This window comes from Vicugna pacos, chromosome X (assembly GCF_048564905.1).
Source record: "Vicugna pacos chromosome X, VicPac4, whole genome shotgun sequence".
NCBI lineage: Eukaryota > Metazoa > Chordata > Mammalia > Artiodactyla > Camelidae > Vicugna > Vicugna pacos.
The window spans coordinates 31,331,909-31,354,900 of NC_133023.1; the positions used below are offsets into that span (position 1 = coordinate 31,331,909).

Consider the following 22,992-nt stretch of genomic DNA (forward strand, 5'->3'; position numbering starts at 1 on the left):
AGAGTGAGCCTCAGTTGAGTAAAAATAGATACATACTTCATAGAGTGTAGGCTGTTTCAGGAGGCGAGAGAAAGGCCACGGGGTGTGGGGGTTGGGTGCTCAGGTTAAAGTAAAAGTAGGTATACACTCCATAGACAGAGTGCGGGCCATCTCTGGAGATGAGGGAGTGAGAGAGGCGGCCACGAGGCACGGTGTTGCTAGTTTTTATGGGCTCAGTAACTTCACATGCCAACAAGTGGGACCATTCCAACTACCCTGGGGAAGGGGCTAAGATTCCCAGGCATTGGGCCACCACCCACTCTCTGACCTTTTGTGGTCAGCCTTGGAACTGTCATGGCGCCTGTGGGCATGTTATTTATCATGCTGATATGTTACAATGAAGCTCCGGGTCTACCAGAAGTCAAATCTCCTACCATCTTGAGCCTCAAGGCATACTGGGAGTTCAGTCTTCCACCATTTTGGTGTTAATTACTGCATTGTTCCTTTAATGGCTCTATCTATAGGTAGATATATATAAAGAGAGAGATTCCCCTCCTTTTTACATGAATGATAGGATACAATACACAGTGTTTCACTCCTTGATTTTTTTCACTTAAGAAGATATCTTCACAGCCTAGCCATAGGGCTTTCTTTCTTTTTTCTTTTTTTTTTTTCGATGGAAGTATAGTTGATTTACAGTGTTGTGTTAATTTCTGGTGCACATATAGGGCTTTCTGCTCTTATTATAGCTGCAGAGTATTCCAAAGTAGACATGTACTATAAGTTATTTAGTTGAGAGTCTTCTATTGGTAGACTTTTAGGCTGTTTGCAATCTTTAATTACAAACAAAACTGTACTGAATAAACTTATAAACAGGACCCAGACAGCTTTTAACGAGCAACGTTTCTTACCTAGAAAGAAATTAGAATTCCAACTAAGGAGGCACCCTGCTGTATAACATAAAGAATGATTAACTACTCCAGAGGATCAGAAAAGATAGAACTTACTTTTGGCTGCCTCGGGGGCCGAGCTGGGGAGAGGAGGTGTGTGGAGTGGGAGGGCTGAATCTTCAGGAGGGGAGTTCATAGATGAATTCGTTTAGGAAAAATGAAGTTACATTGAACTACGTATAGAACATACGGTATGGAGGAGGGAGATTTGTTATTTCAATTTTAAAAAGGGGGGAGGGTGTAGCTCAGTGGTAGAGCACGTGCTTAGCTTGTACAAGGTCCTGGGTTCAATCCCCAGTACCTCCATTAAAAAAATAATAATAAAATAAATAAACCGACTTACCAACCCCCCCAAAAAAACTCCTTTAACTTAAAAACTCCAGTATTGTATTAACATGGAGTTATATACACAGCTTGCTCAAGAAAGTAAATGCCAGGCACTTTAAAATAAATTACAGGATAATGCAAAATCTGACCCAGTTCTTAGGAAAACAGACTATAAAACACTATAATGAAGGCAAAAATCCACATCAAATCCCATTGTCTCAGAGAATAGAATTTAAAGAAGTTCTTCCCTATTCAGTAGTTATCACTGGTAAATTAGAATAATTCTGTCCCTGCCCTTTGTCACTAATATGTGCTTGCCACTTCTTGGCAAATGTCTCTGGTTTGCTTTTTGGTTGGTGGGTGAATGGTGAGCGTAATGCAGTTAAGGTAGCAGATTTCCCCACAAACAGGTGGGGCAGACATAATGTCCTTCCACGTTGCACTTGAGGCTCTGAATTATTAATTAGGACGTTAAATATATTGCTCAGTGCATGAGGTTATATTTAACTCCAAATACTGACAGTCTCAGCTTTGCACCTTCCTGGGTTTGAAAATTTGATCTGTAACGACAGGATTTCTTACGTTTGTTCAGAATATCATCCCTGTACCAAGGGTGGGGAATCCCTTTAAGCTGACCCAGAGAGGTGAAGGGTCAGTTGAGGTCTGGGATGGGATCCCCAAATAGGACCTGGGAAAAGAGCAACAGCCAATCCACCATTATTAACTCCTTGGCACTTCACTCCCAGGTTCCACCTTCCAGAAAATTCTGTCTAGAAGTATTAGCAAAGACTTGGGCTTCCGTCAACCAGACCTGGGTTCAGATGTGGATTCCACCAAAACCTAAGGCACAAAAATCAGGGATTAGAACAATAAATTCGGGTGCATCCCCTCAATGAAATATAATACAATTGTTATATTAAAAATTTTATGCAGACATTTTGTGAAATGGATGGCAGTGCAGCGTTTAATGTAAAGGCAAAACTTTGGAAGCATTTTCAATGTCTGTTGAAACAGGTTTGGAAAACCACCAGGTTGGAACAAGAGTGGGTCCCAGGCCCAAATCAGCCAGGTATGAACAGGCCAAAGCAACAGTGGCACAGCCTCTTCTGTGTACCCAGAGGAGTCCCACCTTAGTCCTTGCATGCGAAGTTCATTTAAGGCGAAGGGTACAGTCTTCTAGAAGCAGGATTCTGTTAGCCTTGGGGGCGGCATCAGGCAACCAGAATATCCAAATTCATGGCAGGACAAAGGCCCCCTTAGAGATCTAGCCGTAGGTGCCATTAAGCCTAGGCTACGTGCCTGTCTAGATTCAACCGCCCTGTCTGTGCAAATTCCGGGAGTGTCTCTCAAATCATTCAGCCAATCCATACACCTTGAATAAGTCTCAATTCAACAGGAAGAGCCCATTGGGAATATCCATTGTGTAGGTTCACTTGGACACTCATTATGCTAATAAGCAAAATCTAGTGTTGATGGGAAGTAAAAGAAGGTGAAGCAGGTGGCTATCCACTCCTAGAGTGTGAGGTCCTGTAAAGAGCGATCAACTGGCCCTGAAAGCACACCTTAAACTAAATAAAGCACTTTATAACACACTGCCTGTCTTTAAAGTAAATTACAAACATCATAACTCAGACAACAGAATACTACGCACCAGTTAAAAGGAGTTTGACACAGCTCCACTTCCTGCCATGGCAAGATAGCTGAACCATTGTAAAGTAAAGTAAGTGGGATTATATGATGTGATTTTAATATTTATAAAAAAAGTAAAATCATGTACATGATTAAATAAGTATAGAGGAAAGTCTAGACAGATATGGAATTTATTGTCACCCATAGAGAGTATGATTAGCGGGAAGAGAAGAGGGAACCTTCCCCTTTGTTCTTGCTGCATTTCTGTATTTTGAATTTTTGTGAGTTTGTATTACTTTGATAACGTGGATTTTTTCAAATGAACACTTTTTATAAAAGGATGTGGCAGAAGAATAATTACGTGTAGAAAGTTTTAATATATTCTTGGGTCAAATGTTTATAATATATTCTTGGGTAAAAGACATTAGATAGTATCACTACGGCAACCGTTGTTTCCTCATCTGTGTGCAACTCCCCGGTGGGAGACTGTATTTTCCAAAGATGGCCACGCCAATAAATATCCCACCCCGCAGGCTCTTCTTCCGATGTGACTTTGACAGGCCTCCATTGACAGGCGCTGGAGGCCGTCTGTGTTCCCTCCCTTGGAACCTGGGCAGACTTTTCTGTCTGCCTTGACGGAGCAAAGGAGGTGATGAGCAAGTGAGCAAGGAAATGACTGACGCTCAGTGACCTTTGGAGGCCAGGTTATAAAATTCAAGATGGCTTCCACCTGGTTTTCTCTCCCTCTTGGGACAAACACTTGGGCCTTTGGAGTCCTGAGGCATCATGTAAGACAGCTGGTTACCCTGAAGCCACCATGCTGAAATGACCATGTGGAGAGACCATGGGGAAATGGGTAGGGGGAGGGGGAGGGTGTAGCTCAGTGGTAGAGCACGTGCTTAGCGTGCATGAGGTCTTGAGTTCAATCCCCACTACCTCCATTAAAAACAAATAATAAAAAGTAAAGTTTAAAAAAAAGAAATATAGAGAGAGGAAGATACCCAGTGTGCCCAGCTGTTCCAGCTCCAGCTCCCTACTTGTCTGAGTCTTCCCAGTCCAGGTGTCAGACACGTGAGTGCAGAAGCCTGCCAGATGACACCTCCAGCCACTAGCAGCAACAGCATGAGAGATCCCAAGCCAGGACACCACCCAGCTGAGCTGCTCCCAAATTCCTGATGCAGAGAACCCCTAAGAGATGATAAAAAAAATTATGATTGGAAGCCACTAAGTTTGGGGGTGATTTGTGGTGCAGCAATTCGTAACTACTACACCCCCTGCTGAAAAAATCTGCCACTTCATTGGTCCGGGAGGGGAAGCCCTAGGAATCTGTTGGCTCCACACACCCCTACACATACCAACAGTGATGGGACCCCTGGAGGCTGGCTGACCCCAGCGGGACTTCTCTGCTTCTCTCTTCCAGAAATTTGGAACTTGAACACCAATATTGAGTCTCCTAGCTTTGGGGGCACTAGGAACTTCAGTGTCAGGTTCTGCCCTGTGTCCCAGCCTGCAGAAGAAGGACTCAAACACTCAAGAGAAAAGCAAGAAAGAGACTCTGTAACCTTAAAGGAGGATGGGAGGAGGAACCTCGTTTCCTATTTTTCTGTTTTGTTCCTGGTGCTCTTCCTTGGTTCTTCCTTGAGACACCCTCGTAAACCATCATCATCTGTCACCACCTTTATTATGATGGCTATGGATGACTGAACGCTCACTATGCCAAGCACTGTTCTAAGTACTGTATGCATAGTAACTTTATGTTTTGATGGAGGTACTGGGGATTGAACCCAGGACCTCGTGCCTGTCAAGCGTGCACTCTACCACTGAGCTATACCCTCCCTCCATACTAACTTTAATCCTCACACGATTTGTGGGGTTGACACCACGAATATCCACATTTACAGATGAGGAAACTGAGCCCTGAAAGGTAAAATCACTTGTCTGAGGTCACACAGGCAGTTGGATAATACGAACTCTTTATCCAAAACTGTTGCTATATACCCTTAGATTCTGCCAACAAAGACCCCCTGTTTTTATTAAGGTCTTAAGGTGAGCAAACGGGTCACTTGCAAACAAATTGTTTCTGATCTTGCCAGATGCGTATGGAACCGTTCCAGTTTGGTAAAATTTGATACAAACAAACATGAGTCGAGAGGGAAGAATGCGATGTTGCAGGAGACTCCGCGATAGCTCCAGAGACAAGTGCAGGTCAGAACTCCCTGGGGCTCCCAGGCTGCAGGCTTTAGCTGCTGGTTGAGGGGGAGGGCACTGCGGCTGCGCAGGAGTGGAGGCGTGGGGTGGGGGATTCCGGCCGAGAACATTTATGCTTCTGCGCAGGCAAATTCACGAGAGGAGGATGGAAGGAAATGAATCAAAACTCCTGTTTGTATAGGTCAAAACTGAGGGACTCTAAGTAAAGCATGGACTTCAGTTAATCGTAATGTAGTAATATTGGTTCCTTAGTTTGGACAAATATACTAAACTAACAGAAAATGTTAATGATAGGGGACACTGGGTGTGGGGTAGGTGGGAACTCTGTACTATTTTGGCAACTTTTCTATACACCTCAAACTCTTCTAAAATTAAAAGTGAAAAAAAAAAAAGTGTACTCAAACAAGGAAACAATCTGCAACCGGAAGTCTGAACCGGGCACCAGTCTGACAGTGCACAAAAGGGAGCAAAGGCCAGACCAGGAGTCTGAACGCCGGGGTTCAGTCTGATCTGCCCTTCTCTTCGCGACCCTGGGTAACACGCTGAGCGCGCATCGGAACCCAGGACACGCAAGCCGTGGGCGGGGACCACGCCTGAGCGCAGTGACAGTGCCAAGCCAGGCTGGTAGGCTCCCCTCTCAGCTCTCACTAATCTCATTAACGACCGAGAACCGGTCAGCACAAGGACCCTCGCAGGTTGCTGTGTGCGGGGGGGGGGGGGGGGGGGGGGGAGGGACGGGACTGGGGAGGCGGCGGTCCTGGTGTCGCCCTCCCAAGGTTGAGGGAGGGTATCTGAGCCTGGAGATTTTTCATTCATAAGTCACCGCATTCATAAAGAAGGGGAAGTAGCTGCCAGAGGTGGTGGGAGAAGAGGGAGCACAGCTGGTTTCCTGATGCTGATAATGGATCGTAATGACCAATGCGCGCTCCTCCCCTTTATGGTCAGCAGGATGGATGCCCAGCAGCTGGCTAGAGCTAGGAGTGTGGTCTCCCCAAGGGCGCGGGCGGGGGTAGACAGGGGCTGGAAGACTTTTGCTGGAAGGTTTAAATAGCTGTGGGGGTGGGGAGGAAGAGAGGAGGCAGTGATTGGGTCAGAAGAAAGGATGGTCGGGCAGGTTTGAGGCCCCCAGCTGGGAGCCAATCCCCAGTGGTAGGGAAATTTCTAAAGCAGCAGTCAGCAGGTCGTTACAGGAAAAGGTGAGCAGCCATATGGTCTCTGGATCCGGGTTTTGACCAGTTGTTCCAAGAGAAGACCTGAGAGCAAAGGGAATCAGGCTGTGGTTAAGAGAAAGAGTGAGGTGGGGGAGGGTGTAGCTCAGTGGTAGAATGTGTGCTTAGCATGCACGGAGGTCCTGGGTTCAATCCCCACTACCTCCGTTAAAAATAAATCAACCTAATCACCACCAACCCAAACAAACACCAAAAGCATTCTGTCACTTTATAAGGGCTCAAAAATATTTATTCAATAAACATAATAACAAACTATGCTTTTAAAAAAAGAGAGAAAGAGTGAGAGGTTGTCCATGGGTACGATGCCGAATGAGGATGGCAGAAAAGACAGAAGGGGAGTTGATGGGGGAAATAGAGGACAAAGGGCCTGATGAGGCCACCAAGCATCCCAACCAGCTCCCATCAGCTTCAGAAACTGCCTTGTAAACAGTTGTGGCTGAAGTATGGTCTTGCCTTTGTGATTATCTGGAAATTGAACCTGCTGTGATCACTTCACTAGCAGAAGATTCCCTTCATTTCATTTGTGTATGAAGAGAAACCATCATTTGTTAATTTGTTCACTTTTCATTCACTCATATATCCAATGCTGAGTGTTCACAACGTGCCCTGTGAACACTGGGCCTGTTAACTGGGAGATGAATTATGAAAAGGAGCTTTTCCCCTTTTCCCCTTCAAATGGGACGTAAATTCTCAGCTTACTGATGCAAGGCTCAGCTCCAAGTTAGCAGGCCCAGTGTTCACGGAGCACATTGTAAACACACAACATTGAATATAGGAACGAATGAGTGAATGAACAAATGCAACCACTTCTGTTTATGTTAGTTTGAATATGCCTATCCACTAGGTGCAATCTGAGAATACTCTACTTTTAAAATATTTTAGGTGTAATTTGCATATGGTAAAATGCACAAGTCTTAAGTGAATGGCTTGTGTTTTCATCTATATATATCCCCCATGTAACCACCGTCCAGATCAAGATACAGAACATTTCCATCACCCCAGAAAGTTCCCTTGTGCCCCTTCTCAGTCTATCTCCCTCTCCCTTACCCTCAGATAACGAATATTCTGACTTCTCCCATAGATTCAGAGGACACAGTCCTTTTGATTAGGTTTTTAGCGGGGCAGGGTTGGAGAGAACCCAAAGTCACTGAAATCAGCAGCCAGTGGCTCAGTAAGATGAAATGCCCGCTAAAACTTGGAAATAAGATTGCCATCTGTCTCAAAGTTTAATCAGGAAAACAAATATGGTGGAGACCATGGAAGGGGCTGGGAAGCGCTCAAGAATGGAGAGGTGTGGTCTGTGCAGTCACCCCCAAAAAGGGGCTTATTACAGTGCCTTGTCAGTCTGACACAAATATCCAGTCTGCCCAGTGGCTGTATTCAAGCTGTGGAGATGGGTTCAATAGAGCCACATGCATTAAAAATTTCTCTGATTGCATACTCATCAAGTTGATTTTGAGTAACTAGGATGCTTGTGTTACTTCCATTTTTGGAGAGGATACACATGAATATGCAGACTACCACATACTTACATATGTCAAAATGCTACTTGCAACATTAAGAGTTTTTTGTTTTGGGCCAATGTCACAGAGTCAGATTCTCTCAGGGACACTGACGGAACTAGGGTTCTCAGGCTAGAAGGCTGAAGCCTGGATTCTGCCCTGTGGTGAATTCCCATGGTAGACACCATCTCTAAGATCTCTTGGAAGAGAAGTGTTAACAAGGCAACCACGACTCTGGCCTTTCTTTGGAAACTTCCTCCCTCACTGAGGACGTGTTCTGTAAACTCAAGATTCTCCAAACATAAGTTGAAATTACATACAAATAATTCCTACCAAGTCAAAGGGAGGTTCACCTTCTCAGGATTCAAAAACACAACTTAGATTTTCTTAAACCTTTTTTAATTGTAAAATATAACACACAAAGAAATATACAACATCAATGTTCAAAATATGGATAATTATGAAATGAACACTAGTGTAACAACCACCACCTAAGTCATTAAGAAATGACCAGCACCCCCAAATCCTTCTGCACGTCCCTTTTAGACACAGCTCCCTCCCTACTATCCTGCAGGTGACTTTTATGGCATTTTTTGGTAAACATTTCCTTGCTTTTCTTTATATTTTGACTTCCTACTGCTGCATCCCTAATCAGTATACTTCCTTTTTGCCTGTTTTTGAATTTTATATAATGAAATTATACTGTTCATTTCTTATTTATATATAATATGATACAATGTAAATATAATGAACAGTACTTATTTACATTTATTCATTTTCATTGTGGTATAGTATTTCATTGTACAAAATATACCACAATTTATCATCCAGTCCACCGTTAATGGATATTTAAGTTGCTTCCAGTCTTTGGCTATTATAAACAGTGCTGTTATGAACATTCTTGTACGTGCATCGTGGCACATGTAAGTGCATATTCCTGTAGTGTTTCTTCCAAGGAATGGAAGTGCCGGATTATAGGGTCTGTATATCTTCAGCGTTAATAGATTAGGCCAATGTTTTTAAAAGAAAAAGATCATCGAACCAATTCATACTCCCGTCAATATGTTTCGAGAGTTTCAGTTGATCACGTGCTTGCCTACACTTGGCATGGTCAGACTTTTAAATTTTTGCCAATCTAGTGGTGTGTTGTGGCATCTCATGGTTTCAAATTTGCATTTCCCTAACTACTAATGCTAACAAAGTTGAGCATCTTTTTCTCTAGTTGCTAGGCTGTAGTATTTCCTCTTCTGTAAAGTACCTATTCAGGTTGGTTGCCCATTTTTCTATCAGGTTGTCTTTGTCTTAGTTATTTGTAGGAACGATTTCCACATTCTGGATACAACTTATCTTTTCCTATTTTGTGGCTTGTATTTTTCACTTTATGGTTTTTTTTTTAATTGACTTTATTTTTTAGGACAATTTTAGATTTACAGAAAAATTGAGAGCATCGTACAGGGAGTTCCCATTACCTCACACTCAGTTTTCCTTATTACTAACATCTTTCATTAGTATGGTACATTTGTCACAATGAAGGAACCAAAATATATGGATCCATTATTATTGACTAGAATCTATACTTTATTCAGGTTTCCTTTTCCTGTTGCAGGACCCCATCCAAGATCCCCCATTACATTCAGTTGTCATGTCTCCTGAGGCCCCTCTTTGCTGTGACAGTTTCTCAGACTTTCCTTGTTTTTGATGATCTTGACAGTTTTGAGGGGCACTGGTCAGATATTTTGTAGGATGTCCCTCCCTTGGGATTTGTGATATTTTTCTCATGATTAGACTGGGATTATGGATTTGGGGAGGAAGGCCACAGAGGTCAAGTGCTATTTTCATCCCATCATATCAAACCACTCTCAACGTGGTTTGTCACTGTTGATGTTGACCTTGATCACCTGGCTGATGTGGTATTTGTCAGATTCCTTCCCTCCCTCTCACTCTTCCATTCTGTATATGGGGTCTTTTGAAAAGAAATTCTTAATTTGAATTGAGTGCAGGCTGCATGGTCTGGGGGCATGGCATGATCTTGGCCGCCACAAGTCTCCCTGATGGCTGATGCACAGGGACCTGGCCATCTCACCGTGGTCTCTCTGGACCACTCAGAACTTCCTGCTGGAATTAATAGCTGGTGGAGAGGGCAGTGTAGCAAACTGTATTATGTATTCTTTCAAAACTTCTATCTGAAGATTTGGAACCTGTCCTTTTGGAACTCAGGAGCCAGAGATTTAACATTTTTGTTTTCTGGTTCTTCTCTTTCCCTCAGGGCAATGCATGGCTGGAGTCCCGGGCTATTTGGCCTGGGAGGAGAGGTGTGGTGAGAGTGGGGGAGGAGGCTTCTTTTAGGCTAATGCATGGATCATTACTTCAAATATTATCCTGCCACACACACATCCACCTCTAAATGCTTCAGTGGAAAAGTTAACAGCACATCCCTGGTTGTTTACTGAGTGCTAAAGATTGAATCAGAAGGGCTGTGTTCATAAAAGCAGAACTGCTGATGATTCAGAATGTGACCTTGAGTACATATGCCCTCCCCCAGCTTTCAATCTCTCGATCTATGAAGCAAGGCTTCCTACAGTGTTTATCCTGCTGAATTCCAAGGATATAAGCAGGAGCAATGCTCCTTTAAGACCTCAGATGAAAAGGAGTCTTAGATTTAAAGGATAAGCTATTCACCCCTCGCTCGAAAAAGGATGTTATTTCTTAAGACAGAGTATGAAAGATTGTGAGATTTTGAGGTTTTCCTTAGGAGGGGTGGGGGGAAAGAGGCAGGATTTATTTATGTTCCAGTCTATAATATTTTTGGTCTGCTTCCAATTAAAAGAAATAAGAATGTCCTAGAACTCTTTCAAGAACAGAAAAATTCATCTCTTTCCGTTTCTTAGGCTGGATGAAATTGCAGGAGCTCTGCCCCACTTTTAGCTGATTATGCCACTAAATAAGGTTTTTTTTTTTTAGACCAATTTTTTCAGGGCCTTTGGTCTAGAACCTGTTCTAGGATATGCAGCAAGATGGACAAAGAATAAAATGTTAGTTGCTGTGAGGAGAAATGACTCCATCATGCTTGAAAATGAAATGAAATTTTTTTAAAAAAAGATTGCATTCTTATCGATACTTATTTTTTTCAAGCCAGTCATTTTAGAGTTGATGTTTTGAAGTTAGCTGCTTTAGACAGTTTTGGGAATCTAACAATTTCACATTCCTAGTGAAAAAATATCCCTTCCTGCTTCAGATTTCTTTAAAGTCACATTTCTGCAAATTCTCCTCTGAAAGAATGCAAATTCAAGAGTCAACAGTTCTCTAAAATTGAGTGAGAAAATCCAGGTTCCAGTCCCTAAACTGAAGGTGGGTTTGTTAAGCATAATGGGTTCTAGAAAGTTCAAACCCAAGTATGGGGCAGTGTTCTTCTGATTCCAGTTTTCACCTGTGCAGGTTTTCCTAGGATAGGTCTGCTACCCGAGAGACTCCTGGGGTCATGGCTTTCAACTCAGTCTCCTTTTTTCTCCCTCTGTTAATCCAGAGAAGAAATGGAGATTGAAACTGAGGAAACAGTAGGGAAAATTTCCCCCAACTTTGTCCAGCATCTCTGAACAATACAGTGCCTCTCCATTTCCTAACAATTGGAGTGTAGTTCTTTCATGTAACATTTCACATCCGTAATAAACATGTCCCTAATTGATTTTTTTTAGCTATCTGCGCCCCTCCCCAGTATAATTTCTTCTTTGGTTAAACTTAACAGTTAATGCTGAACCTAACAGGCTCTCTCCCTGCCACAGCTTAGTTTTTGCTACCTGAAAGAACCTCCCCACCTCCCATCCTTGCAAATTGAAACCATATCTGTCTTTCAAGGTCATGGACTGGGGTATCATTTTCTGACCACAGATGATACACTGTCACTTCTTGCTTCATACCCTAGGTAAAACAAAAGAAAACACAACAACAAAACCATGAGACGTGGAAAGGGAGGATCCTGGTCAAATTAGTATGTCAAGCCTTCATGGAACACTGAGTGACTGGATTAAGGAAGTAATTAAGTTCTTGTCCCATCACTCCTGCTAGATGAGGAAATCTTAGGTACAGTTGCCAGATTTAGCAAATCAAAACGCAGGGCCCCCAGTTGTATTTGAATCTCAGATAAACAACGAATACTTTTTTTTTTAGTGTAAGTACGTCCCATGAAATATTCACGACATTTATGCTAAAAAGTATTCGTTGTTTAGCTGAAATTCAAATGTAAGTGGGCGTCCTGTAGTTTATCTGGCACCCCTACTTGGAGGGCAGGGGTTTCCCGAGGCGCCTGGCTTCCTCCCAGCAGGTGCTCAGCATCTGTGTAGTTGTTAGAGCGAAACCCAAACCAGTCTTGCAGCTTCCACAGCTGCACCCGTAGCGGGGCGGGGCCACGCAACCGGGAAAGTCACCCTGGTTGGAGACCGTCCCCCTAGACTAGCCAAAGGGTCCGCACCCGAGAGGCAGCCCCACCCTGTGGGTTCTCTGGACCACTCGACAGGCTCCGTCATTGCCCCAGCTCCCGACCACCCGCCCTACCCTCTATCTCGTGACCGGTCGTCACGGGCCGGGGGCGGGACTGCCCAGGTCTTCAATCGCTGTCTGCCATTGGCAGGGCCTTCCATCCATCACGGTGGGCTCTGCCCATCACGCTGACGTTTCCCAGGCTCTGTCGGTCTCGCAGGCCGCGGCGTAGCCGGCGATTGGTGGAGGAGGCGGCAGCCGTCCCGGCGGAGGCGACGACGTGGTGGGCTCAAGGAGTCCGGACGAGCCCCGGCTGGTCACCCCCTCGTGCTGCGGTGGTCGCTCGCGTCCCGCCGGCCCGTGCCGTGTCGCCCTGCGCTGCTGCGGCCGCCGCGGAACCATGGCTGTGCTCGTTGTGCTCCTGTCCTTGCTGGTGGCGGGTGAGCCCTGGGGGGCGAACGGGGCGCGCGCTCCAGGAGGCCCTAAGCCGCGGGGCCGGGGGCTCGGGGGCGGCGGCGGGTGGGAGGCAGTGGGGCGGGTGCCGCAGTGCAGGCAGCCGGCGGCGGCCTCGCCCCAGCCGCCTCCCTCTCCGCCTTCTCTCCGGGCCGGCCTGTGGCGGCGAGGCCTGGCTGGCTGCCGGGGCCGGGCCGGGTCGGGTCGGGCCGGGCCGGGCCGGGCCGGGCCGGGCTGGGCTGGGCTGGGCTGCGTGGGGGCACCTGAGCCGGCTTCCCTTCTCTGCCTGTCTTGCACTGACCTCTTCCGCCTCGGAGGACCGGGATGCATTTCTCAATCAGCTGTTGAACCGCAGCCCTCCGCTAAGAAAGGAAGGCAGATTCCTCAGCTGCTGCATTTCTTTACATTTTCCTAGAGTTTTCATTTTTAGCGGTTGTCATCAGCAATTGATGAGCCCCCCCCCCCCGTTTCAGGATGCAAAAGTTGGAAATGGAGTAATTGTTGTTGTATGATTATTTCTCAAGGCGAATTCAAAGTACTTCTCAGTAGTTTGCCATAGTCTAGTTCCCCATTTTAAGGATTTGAAAACTAAGATGTGAGTCACGTCCTTAGGGTCGTATATCAAAATAAATGGTAGCTTTCTTGATGGAACGTTGGTGGAACGTAGGTTCCCTAGCATTGAGCAAGAGGATTCAGCATTCAGCTCATATTTGGCTTCTTACCATATATCATGTAATTCATTTAATTTTACAGCAGTCCTTAGAAGAGGGTATTACCCCCATCTTACAGAGTGACCAAGCATAGATAAATTACTCAATAGCACACAAGTGGTAGGCAGCTGAGCTGGAACTGAACCCAGATCAGCTGGCTCCAAAGCACGGGCCTTTCCAAGTATATGTGTTGTGGCACACGTGTGGGAATGTGGGAGTGATGGGGGCTGGGGCGGGGGCACAGACAGTAGTGAACAAGAGGCCAAGTTGAGAGCAGTTTGGAGGACTGGGGCTCTGTTCCCCAGTGTGTCTGTTTAAAACCTAGAGGTTAAAAATCTGTGGGAGGCCTGTGCCTCTGCTTTGTGAGGTGCTGAGACACCCCACTTTGGAAATGGTGGTTTAGTTCTGCATGGAGGTATAGACCTTTGGTGTTTGGGGAATGTGGAGGTCTTCTCCATCCTTTGAGGTACCGAGTGTTGTATGTTGATGATAGTTACACTTATTTTCATGCCCCTAAAGTTTTTGGGTGGTTTTGTTCCTTTGGTCTCTGGCTCCGGCAAGATTGTTCTGATTTATCTAGTAAATTACTTTGGGAGAATTTTTTATTTTAATTTTTTAAATTCAGGTTTTGAAATGTAAAAATTTGATACTGGGATTTAATTGAACATCTTGCTGAAATTCCATGTTTTAATGTTATGATTGGTATTATTTTGATTTAGTGAGGTTTAGGGGTTTTTGTTTGGTTTTGGTTGGAGGCAGAATAATTGCTTCTGTACGTGGTTTGAACCTGCTTTCCTCACTAGAATAGTCTAGTTCACACAGACCAAGAATCTGATCCTGTCAGTTTCTGCTTTGCGTGGTCGCGTCAGATGACTTTAAATTACTGTTTTCCACAATGACTAAATGTGATTTAATGGAAAACATCTTTAAGAGATCTGACTTCTCTATTTGAGGAAAAAATATAAATCCTTTAAATGGTGTTACCAAACCAGAGAGAGACTAGGGGAAGGGAACTAGGGTTATGAATACCAGGTCATGAGGAGTATTTGAAAAAACTCAGATGTTTAGCCTGGAGAGGAAAGGCTAAGGGCTAACACATGGAATTTGACGAGCTATCATGTTGAAGAGGGATTCGATTTGGTCACTGATGCCCCAGAGCTCAAAAGTAGGACCTATTTATTTTTTCACTCGTTGATTCCATCCACCATTCATAGATCACAGCATGTTGTGGTGGGAGTTCCCAAAGGAAGGGATACTTAACCTCTAGCCGAGACCTTGGCGGCTGGGGGAAATTTCCCTAGACACAGTGCCTCACAGGCAAATGTGTGAAAGATTGGGGTGGGAAGAAAAGGCATTTTTGAGAGAATAGCATGTGTAAAAGCACAGAGGTGTGAGAGCAAAAGAGCAAATAGCTTGGTGGGGCCGGAATGTATAGCGGTTAAGTAGGGGAGATCCAGAAGGAAGGTTTGGTGAGGTGCCTCTGGATTCTGTCTCAGAGGCTCCGGGCATCCACTGAAGGTGCATGAGCTGAAGGGGGCGTGTGCAGATCTGTATTCTGACAAGACAGTAGGATGGCTGGGTCCAAGGGTGGCATGACAGGCCAGAAGGTGGCCAGTCTGACAAGCCTCGGGAAGGCTTGAAGTGGGGAGGGCCTGGTGGGCGCCCTGGACGTGGAGGGGAAAGGACTCGTGAGATAAGGTGATGAGGAAAAAATGGACAAAATTCAGTAGTAGGATAGCTGTGGTGCTGAGGAAGGATTTTTTGGGGTGAGGTGGGTAATTAGGTTTATTTTTCTTTTTTAGTGGAGGTACTGGGGATTGAACCCAGGACCTGGTGCATGCTAAGCACGCGCTCTACCCCTGAGCTCTACCCCTACTCCTTGAGGAAGAATTTTAAAGATGACTAATTCGAGCAGCTGGGTGGAAGGTGATGTCATCCTCTGATACAGAGAATATAGGAGGAATGTGTGGCAAAGTGGTGAATTCACTTCTGAACCTGTTGATTTTGAAGGACCCATGAGACTGAGAAAGAAATGTTCAGCAGACTGCTGGGTGTGTAGGTCTAAGGCTCAGGGGAAATCTAGTAAAGTAAAGAAATCTAGAAAGTAAAGGTCTGGGGATCTGGGAGCCATCAGTGTGTTTTTGGTGTTTGCAGCCTTAGGGAGTAGATGGGCTCAGCCAGGGAGAGACTTCGATGTAGAGTGGAAAGTGAGGGTCAAGAATGGAGCCCTCAGATTTCCAGAGTGGAGTGCGCTAGGTGATACTGGGATGCTAGAAGAATATACTGGAAATTCCATTTATCTCTCTTTTTGGGGTGGGGGTGGTAAACAAAGTTTATTCTAGGAAGAGCAACTCATTGAGAGATTAAACAGTTTTAAAATTTGCATATACGTACTGTTCATTGTTTCTAATAACAGTTTAGAGCTTTAGCTTTTTAAAGTTACATAGTTACCAAAGGAATAAAGCCAACCACAAAATAAGAATCAACAGGATGCAGTAATCCAATCATAAAGGACAGTCAGATGTGCTTATACGTGTTCAAGAAATCAATCGTCTTAAGTTATAAATAATAAGTAGTTCATTTGTGTCCTTTTGATATCATAATGGCATTTTTCTTTCTCTGGCTTACTTCACTTAGAATGACAATCTCCAGCTCCATCTATGTTGCTGCAAATGGCATTATTTATTTTATTTTTTATGGCTGAATAGTGTCCCATTGTGTGTGTGTGCATATATATGTACATATACACCACATCTTCTTTATCCAGTCATCTGTTGATGGACATTTGAGTTGTTTCCTTGTCTTGGCTATTGTAAATAGTGCTGCTATTAACACTGAGGTGCATGTGTCTTTTTGAATTATATTTTTCTACGGGTATATGCCCAGGAGTGGGATTGCTGGATCATATGCTAAGTCTATTTTTAGTTTTTTAAGGAACCTCCATACTGGCTACACCAATTTACATTCCCACCAACAGCGTAGGAGGGTTCCTTTTTCTCCACACCCTCTCCAGCATTTATCATTTGTAGACTTTTTAATGATGGCTTCTGGCTGGTGTGAGGTGATACCTCATTGTAGTTTTGATTTGCATTTCTCTAACAATTAGTGATGTTGAGCATCTTTACATGTGCCTGTTGGCCATCTGTATGTCTTCGGAGAGATATATATTTAGGTCATCTGCCCATTGTTTGATTGGGTTGCTTGTTTTTTGATACTAAGGTGTATGAACTGTTTGTATGTTTTGGAAACTAGTCCCTTGTCAGTCGCATCATTTGCAGATATTTTCTCCTAGTCTGTAGGTTGTCTTTTCATTTTGTTGATGGTATCCTTAGCTGTGCAAAAGCTTTTAAGGCTAATTAGATCCCATTTGTTTTTGCTTTTATTTCCATTACTCCAGGAGCTGGTTCAAAAAATATATTGCTTTGATTTATGTCCAAGAGTGTTCTGCCTATGTTTTCCTCTAGGAGTTTTAGAGTATCTGGTCTTACATTTAAGTCTTTAATCGATTTTGAGTTTATTTTTGTATATGGTGTTAGAGAATGTCCTAATTTCAGTCTTTTACAGGCAGCTGTCCAGTTTTCCCAGCACCACTTATTGAGAGACTGTCTTTTCTCCATTGTATATTTTTGCCTCTTTTGTCGTAGATTAATTGAACATATGTGCATGGATTTATTTCTGAGCTTTCTGTCCTGTTCCATTGATTTATGTGTCTGTTTCTGTGCCAGTACCATATTGTTTTGATTACTGTAGCTTTGTAGCATAGTCTGAAGTCAGGGAGTCTGATTCCCCCAGCTCCGTTCTTCTTTTTCAAGACTGTTTTGGCTATTCGGGGTCGTTTGTGTTTCCATACAAATTTGAACATTTTTTGTTCCAGCTCTGTGAAAAATGTCGATAATTTGATAGGGATTGCAGTGAATCTGTATATTGCCTTGGGCAGTATGGCCATTTTAACAATATTGATTCTTCCAATCCAAGAACACAGTATATCTTTCCGTTTGTTTATGTTGTCTTCAGTTTCTTTCATTAGTGTCTTACAGTTTTTGGAGTACAGGTCTTTTGCCTCCTTGGGTAGGTTTATTCCTAGATATTTTATTCTTTTTGGTGAGATGGTAAATGGTATTGTTTCCTCTCTCTCTTTCTTTTGGTATAGTAATGGTCAGGTATTTTTGTAGAATGTCCCTCTATTTGGGCTTGTCTGATATTTTCTCATTATCGGGAAGAACACTAAGGTACCTTATCCTTTAAATTTTTTTCTTTTTTGTGTGTGTTGCAATATACTATGAATATACAGTCTTATTTTACTACAAATGTAAACTTTTAAGTAAATATGTATATTGGGAATACTTTCAAATTTTGTACTGAAAGGTTGAAATCTTAAAAAGTTTGGACATCACTGCCTTAAAAGATGGGAAGGGGAAGAAACTGAGGAGCAAAGCAGCCAGAGGGGCTGGAAGGAAAGCCAGGACCCAGGAGGCCAAGGCGGGAGAGTTTCAAGGCGGGAGAGTTTCAAGGAGGGAGTGGCCAGTATCAGATGCCTGGGGAAGCTACATAAATCAAGGGCTGAAAATTGTCTTGGGGACCTGAGTGGCGTGGTGGGCTCAGAAGCTGGGGATTAAGTAGCAGACCTGGGATCATGAAGCGGAGGAGCCGGTGGTGGCCTACTGCTCTTCCGGGATTCCTGTCTAAAGGGAAGCAGAACAGATGGAGGCGGGCAGGACCAAAGGAAGGTTTCTGTGATTTGGATTTTAGAGCGGGAGCCCCGGGCCTAAGCATATTTTCCTGCTGAAGTGAAAGAGCCAGGTGAGCGGGGAAGACGGCCGGTGCCAGGTGTGGCTCAGTTCATTCACTAAGTCCACACGGATTTGTGGAGCATCAGCACCTAGGCACGGTTCTCGCCCCAGGGATGTGGCGGGAACAAGACAAACCGAAACCCCAGACCTCAGGGAGCTTGTAATGTACAGGGCTGGCTTTTTACGTCCCAAACCATGTAGCCACCTAACTCCTGGTATATTATCTGTTCCAGAATAGAGACTTAATAAACACTCAATGAATAATTCGGTAGGTAAATAAGTGATGGCCCGTTGAAGGCTGGACCATGGTATATTTTAGACTGGAGGGGGGCCGTCCCTGCCAGCATCTGAAGGGAGGAGATAAGGACAGGCGCTTGTGCAGACCAGCTTGTGATGGGGAGAGGAAGCAGGTAGCTGGAGGACTTCCTACACGTTCTCTTGAAGCTGGAGATGAGGTTATCTGGTGAGACTTGAGTTGGGAGTGATAAAATACAAGTGGAAAGAAGTTGGGAAGCCAGCTTCCTAAACTTTTTAAAGGTTTAGAATGTTGGGACGGTGGAGATGATCGCTGGCAAACATAGTGTTTCTAAGGTGAACCAGCGTCCGCCTTCACCGGTCAGATACAGGCAAAGAACGGGTGGCTGTCAGGTATCTCAAGCTACCTGCATGAAGCAGCAGTTTCTCGGCACAGGAGTCCTTGACTGGAAGGTTTTCTAAAGCTCTCAGCTCCTGGAGGGCTGTCTTGCAGGCGTGGAAGTGGACTCTAAAGTTGAGGCAGTGTAATTCAGTAGAGCTTTGCTGGAGTTGAGTGAGTAGGGCTGCACCCCTAGACATGGCGGTCTCTAGACCCCGTATCATTCTTCAGGTGTGTATGCTGTTCTCAAAGCGTCAGTCTCTTGCTGCCCCATTTTCCTTGGAGTTTGCGCTGCTACTTCAGGGAACCAAAATGTCTATCAGTTACAGACGGCCATTCCAGCCTGCTAATTTTTTGGTCTGCCTTTGGCTAGAACAGTTCGGAAATTCCTGCTCTGGTGGCTGTGCTGAATGGAAACTCGTAACTGTCTGTGTTGTATCAGCACCATCCTGAGGCCTTTTAGTTACTGTCAGTACTGCAACACCAAAGCATTTACTGTTGTTTCCAATTTTATTCCCATACCCTGTAAGCAGTACTTTCCTCAGGTCAAGAGAGTAACACTGACGCTTTATTAAACTCCAATTTTCCTGTTCTAGGCATGGCCAAGATTTGTTTTGGACTTGGAGCTAAGCTTTTCATAAGAACGTGAAAGTTAGCTATTTGTCCTTGTGTAATCTAGACATCATTGGGTTAACTCATGATGGGTGAAGAGGCCAGATACTGCATCTTTAGCCTTGGAGGGCCTATAAGATAGTCCCTTTATTCTCATTCTTCACCTCTTAACCCCAGGCCCTGTACCCCTAGATTAGCTGACTTTATTATTAAAGAACACCTTTTCTCAGCCTCTTGATATGTCCATTGGAAATACTATGTCCTGGACTTTGTTTCCAAAGTCTGAAGTATCTTCCATTCTGATTGGTAATGTGTCCCTCCCACTTGACAGTCCTCATTTCACTAGCTTTGCCTGTGGGACATAAGGAAAGATAATGATCTATCCTAAGATATACTAACCTGAAGTTTTATTTATTTATTTAACTTTTTTTTATTGAGTTATAGTCATTTTACAATGCTGTGTCAAATTCCAGTGTAGAGCACAATTTTTCAGTTATACATGAACATACATACATTCATTGTCACATTCTCTAGAGTGATATACTAGGAATTTTACGAATTTGCATTTTGAAGAGAGCATCGATGGTAGAAATAATGTAGAGATTTCAAGTTTCTTTTTTTCCTTTTTAGTCTGTGCCAGGGTTTTGGTTTTTGTTTTTTAAAATCTGGAGAAGTGCTACTGAATTCTTGCCAAATTGCTACACGCCCCCACGTAAGGGCCATCTGTAGAAGGGTATCTAGGTCATTAGGAGAATTCTGTTTCATAGTTGTATGTTTGTTACAGCAGAATATGTGGACCTTAAATTCTTACAGTGATACTTCGAAAAAGAATTTCTTGATGTTTAGGATTCAGCATTTTGTCCAATCAAAATTGAGCACAGTTGTCAGTGGAGAGTGGGAGAGTATGTATTATTTAATAATTTTCAGTGTGGGTACAAGAGATTTGTGATGCTGATCATTTATTAATCTGCTTTCTTTTCAGGTGTCTTAGGGAATGAGTTTAGTATATTGAGATCACCAGGGTCTGTTGTTTTCCGGGATGGAAATTGGCCTATACCAGGAGACCGAATCCCAGACGTGGCTGCACTGTCCATGGGCTTCTCTGTGAAAGAAGTATGTGTATTTTAAAAATATATTTGGAGGGGCTTCTGGAAGCATTTTTTGTTGATTTCTGCTAATAGCCCAAGAAAGCAACAGGCAAACATAGGTACAGATTACAAAAGTAAAAAAGCTCATCTGTAGTCAGGGAGATTTTTGGTTAAGTGCTCCAAGCTTGGTTATGAAACTGAATCATTATAAAACATTAACCATGTAATTGTATATTCATAGTAGTGATGCTCTTTATATATAAAAGAATGCATCTGTCCTACTATTAATAGGGTGTATAATTTTATTGTTTTTTTCCCAGTACACATGATAGATTTGTGTCTTAGCTTAGGCTACTGTTGCAAAGTACCACAGACCGGGTGCTTTGTAAACAACAGACATTTATCTCTCACAGTTCTAGGGGCTGAAGTCGGAGACCAGGGTGCCAGCATGGGAGGGTTCTGGTGAAGGCCCTCTCCAGGTTGCAGACGGCCAACTTCTTGTTCTATCCTCCGAAGGTGGAGAGAGGGTGAGCAAGCCCTCTGGAGTCTCTTTTATAAGAGCTCTAATCCCGTTCATGAGGATTCCATCCTTGTGACCTAGTTACTGCCCTGAGACCCTACCTCCTAATACCATCACATTGAGGGTTTAGGATTTCAATACATGAATTTTGAGGGGACACAAACATTATTCAGTCCACTGCAGTTTGTTATGAATGATACAATGTATACGCATCTTACCTGAGTTTAGGAAAACAGTGTGGTCAGTAGCTGTGGGATAGCCCCGGATCTTGGTTTCCCACAATTTCCCCATAACTGGCTGCTTATGTGATTGTAGCTGGGTGGGGTGGGGGGGGGTCCTGTACAGTCAGTGAGAGATCTGAAAGCTCAGGGCTGGAAGAAAAGAGATGTAGTTTGCTCTAGTTTCCTATCCTCCCACTTTGTAAGTTTGGTGCTTTTGATGTGGCCTCTAGATATCCTTAGTGACCCAGAGGAACATTCTTCCTAGGTCCTGAGGGCCCTTGAAACCAGAAGTAATGCTTGGGAACTGCCTCTCTGCTTGGTCTTTGGGTGGAGCCCCTGAGCTCCTTTTGTGAAACTGACTGACTGTTTAGGTTCAAGGATGAGATTTTACCTAGTTCTTTACGAACTTAAACTTGACTACAAATGGCTGTCAAAACAACCTTTGGAAATAATTACTAATAAACTAATATGAGTAAGTAGACCTAGCGTCTAAAGAATGTTTTAATGGTAGTCTTGCTCTGTCACTGAGAAAGAGAAAAGTGATGCTGTGTATAAGGGCATGTGAGAGAAGAAAATGTCCATGGTTATATGAAGAAGGGAATGTTTCATAATCTGGAAAAGCACCTACATTTTGTTTACTTGCCTGCTTTTTTCCACAGAAGGTTTGAGATGACTTCTTATTAGACTATATTGTTTCAAATGTGTAGAAGTTTAAGAAAATGAAGAAGGTAGAAATCAGCATCCTCAGCTAGGTTGCAGCTACTACCTGAAATAAAAACGTTTGCTGTCCCAGTGAGTTTTCACTGCCAGTGTCATCCCAGAAGCCCTCAGTTCTGCTGCTTAGATGTTATTGGGGAATGGTTTCCTGAGTTGATAATTAAGCACACTTTCATGCTTTCCAACGTTTAGGACCTTTCTTGGCCGGGACTTGCAGTGGGTAACCTATTCCACCGCCCTCGGGCTACTGTTATGGTGATGGTGAAGGGAGTGGACAAACTTGCTCTACCTCCTGGCAGTGTCATTTCGTACCCTTTGGAGAATGTGAGTATTTATTATAAAAACTTAAAGGGGTGCATTTAAAATTTTGTCTTGTCAGCTATCATTATGGATTGTGTTCTAAGCACACTTGTCCTTTACACTGATAAGATAGTTTTTTAAATTATATGATGGTTGTAAATTTATTGAGACTGGGCTGTTTCCTATGGACGAGAGTATGTACTTTCTAAGGTAAGAGGTAGAGAAACTGCCCTATCTGCCAAATAGTCAGAGGCTTGAAAAAGAGAAACTAGTTGAGGGTGTATCCTGCTGACGTTTTTGGGGGGCATTATTTTGTCACCTTCCCTTCAGAATTTTATCATTTTTGTGTAAGGAGGAGCTGGCTTGCCACCCTTGCCCATGGGACCCAAAGAGTCCCCTCAGAGAAATCAGAACCACCGGCTTGTGCTGTGCAGAGTCGTGTGCTCCAGATTCACACGGCCCACCCCACACAGACACCTGCACAGCCCAGGGCTCCTTCGGTAGAAAAGAATTGAAGAAGAGTTGAATTTACCAGACACTTTAAAGAAAAAATGCCATGAGAGAGTCAGCAGGCGCAACAAACAGAATTCATCCCCCTAGAACTATAGGTAATAGACCAGTCTCAAAAAGAAATTTGAAAATACATACAT

The 22,992-nt window shown here is 43.8% G+C and overlaps 1 protein-coding gene and 1 non-coding gene across 3 annotated transcripts in view; one reads left to right on the forward strand and one right to left on the reverse strand.

The window, feature by feature from the left end:
• ATP6AP2 (ATPase H+ transporting accessory protein 2) overlaps window positions 1-22,992 on the forward strand; it is a 113,087-nt gene that overhangs the window by 78,313 nt on the left and 11,782 nt on the right. Inside the window, exons 1-3 of one of the 2 annotated variants that reach the window (XM_072955981.1) lie at window positions 12,486-12,737; window positions 20,479-20,609; window positions 22,235-22,366. In XM_072955981.1, the coding sequence (XP_072812082.1) occupies window positions 12,698-12,737; window positions 20,479-20,609; window positions 22,235-22,366 (303 nt within the window). In that variant the 5' untranslated portion in view covers window positions 12,486-12,697. Of the gene's footprint in view, window positions 1-12,485; window positions 12,738-20,478; window positions 20,610-22,234; window positions 22,367-22,992 lie in introns of those variants that run through there. The other variant, XM_072955982.1, reaches the window with a different exon arrangement.
• On the reverse strand, window positions 4,649-4,721 carry TRNAV-GAC (transfer RNA valine (anticodon GAC)). Its single transcript has one exon. It is a non-coding gene; the product is annotated as a tRNA-Val (tRNA).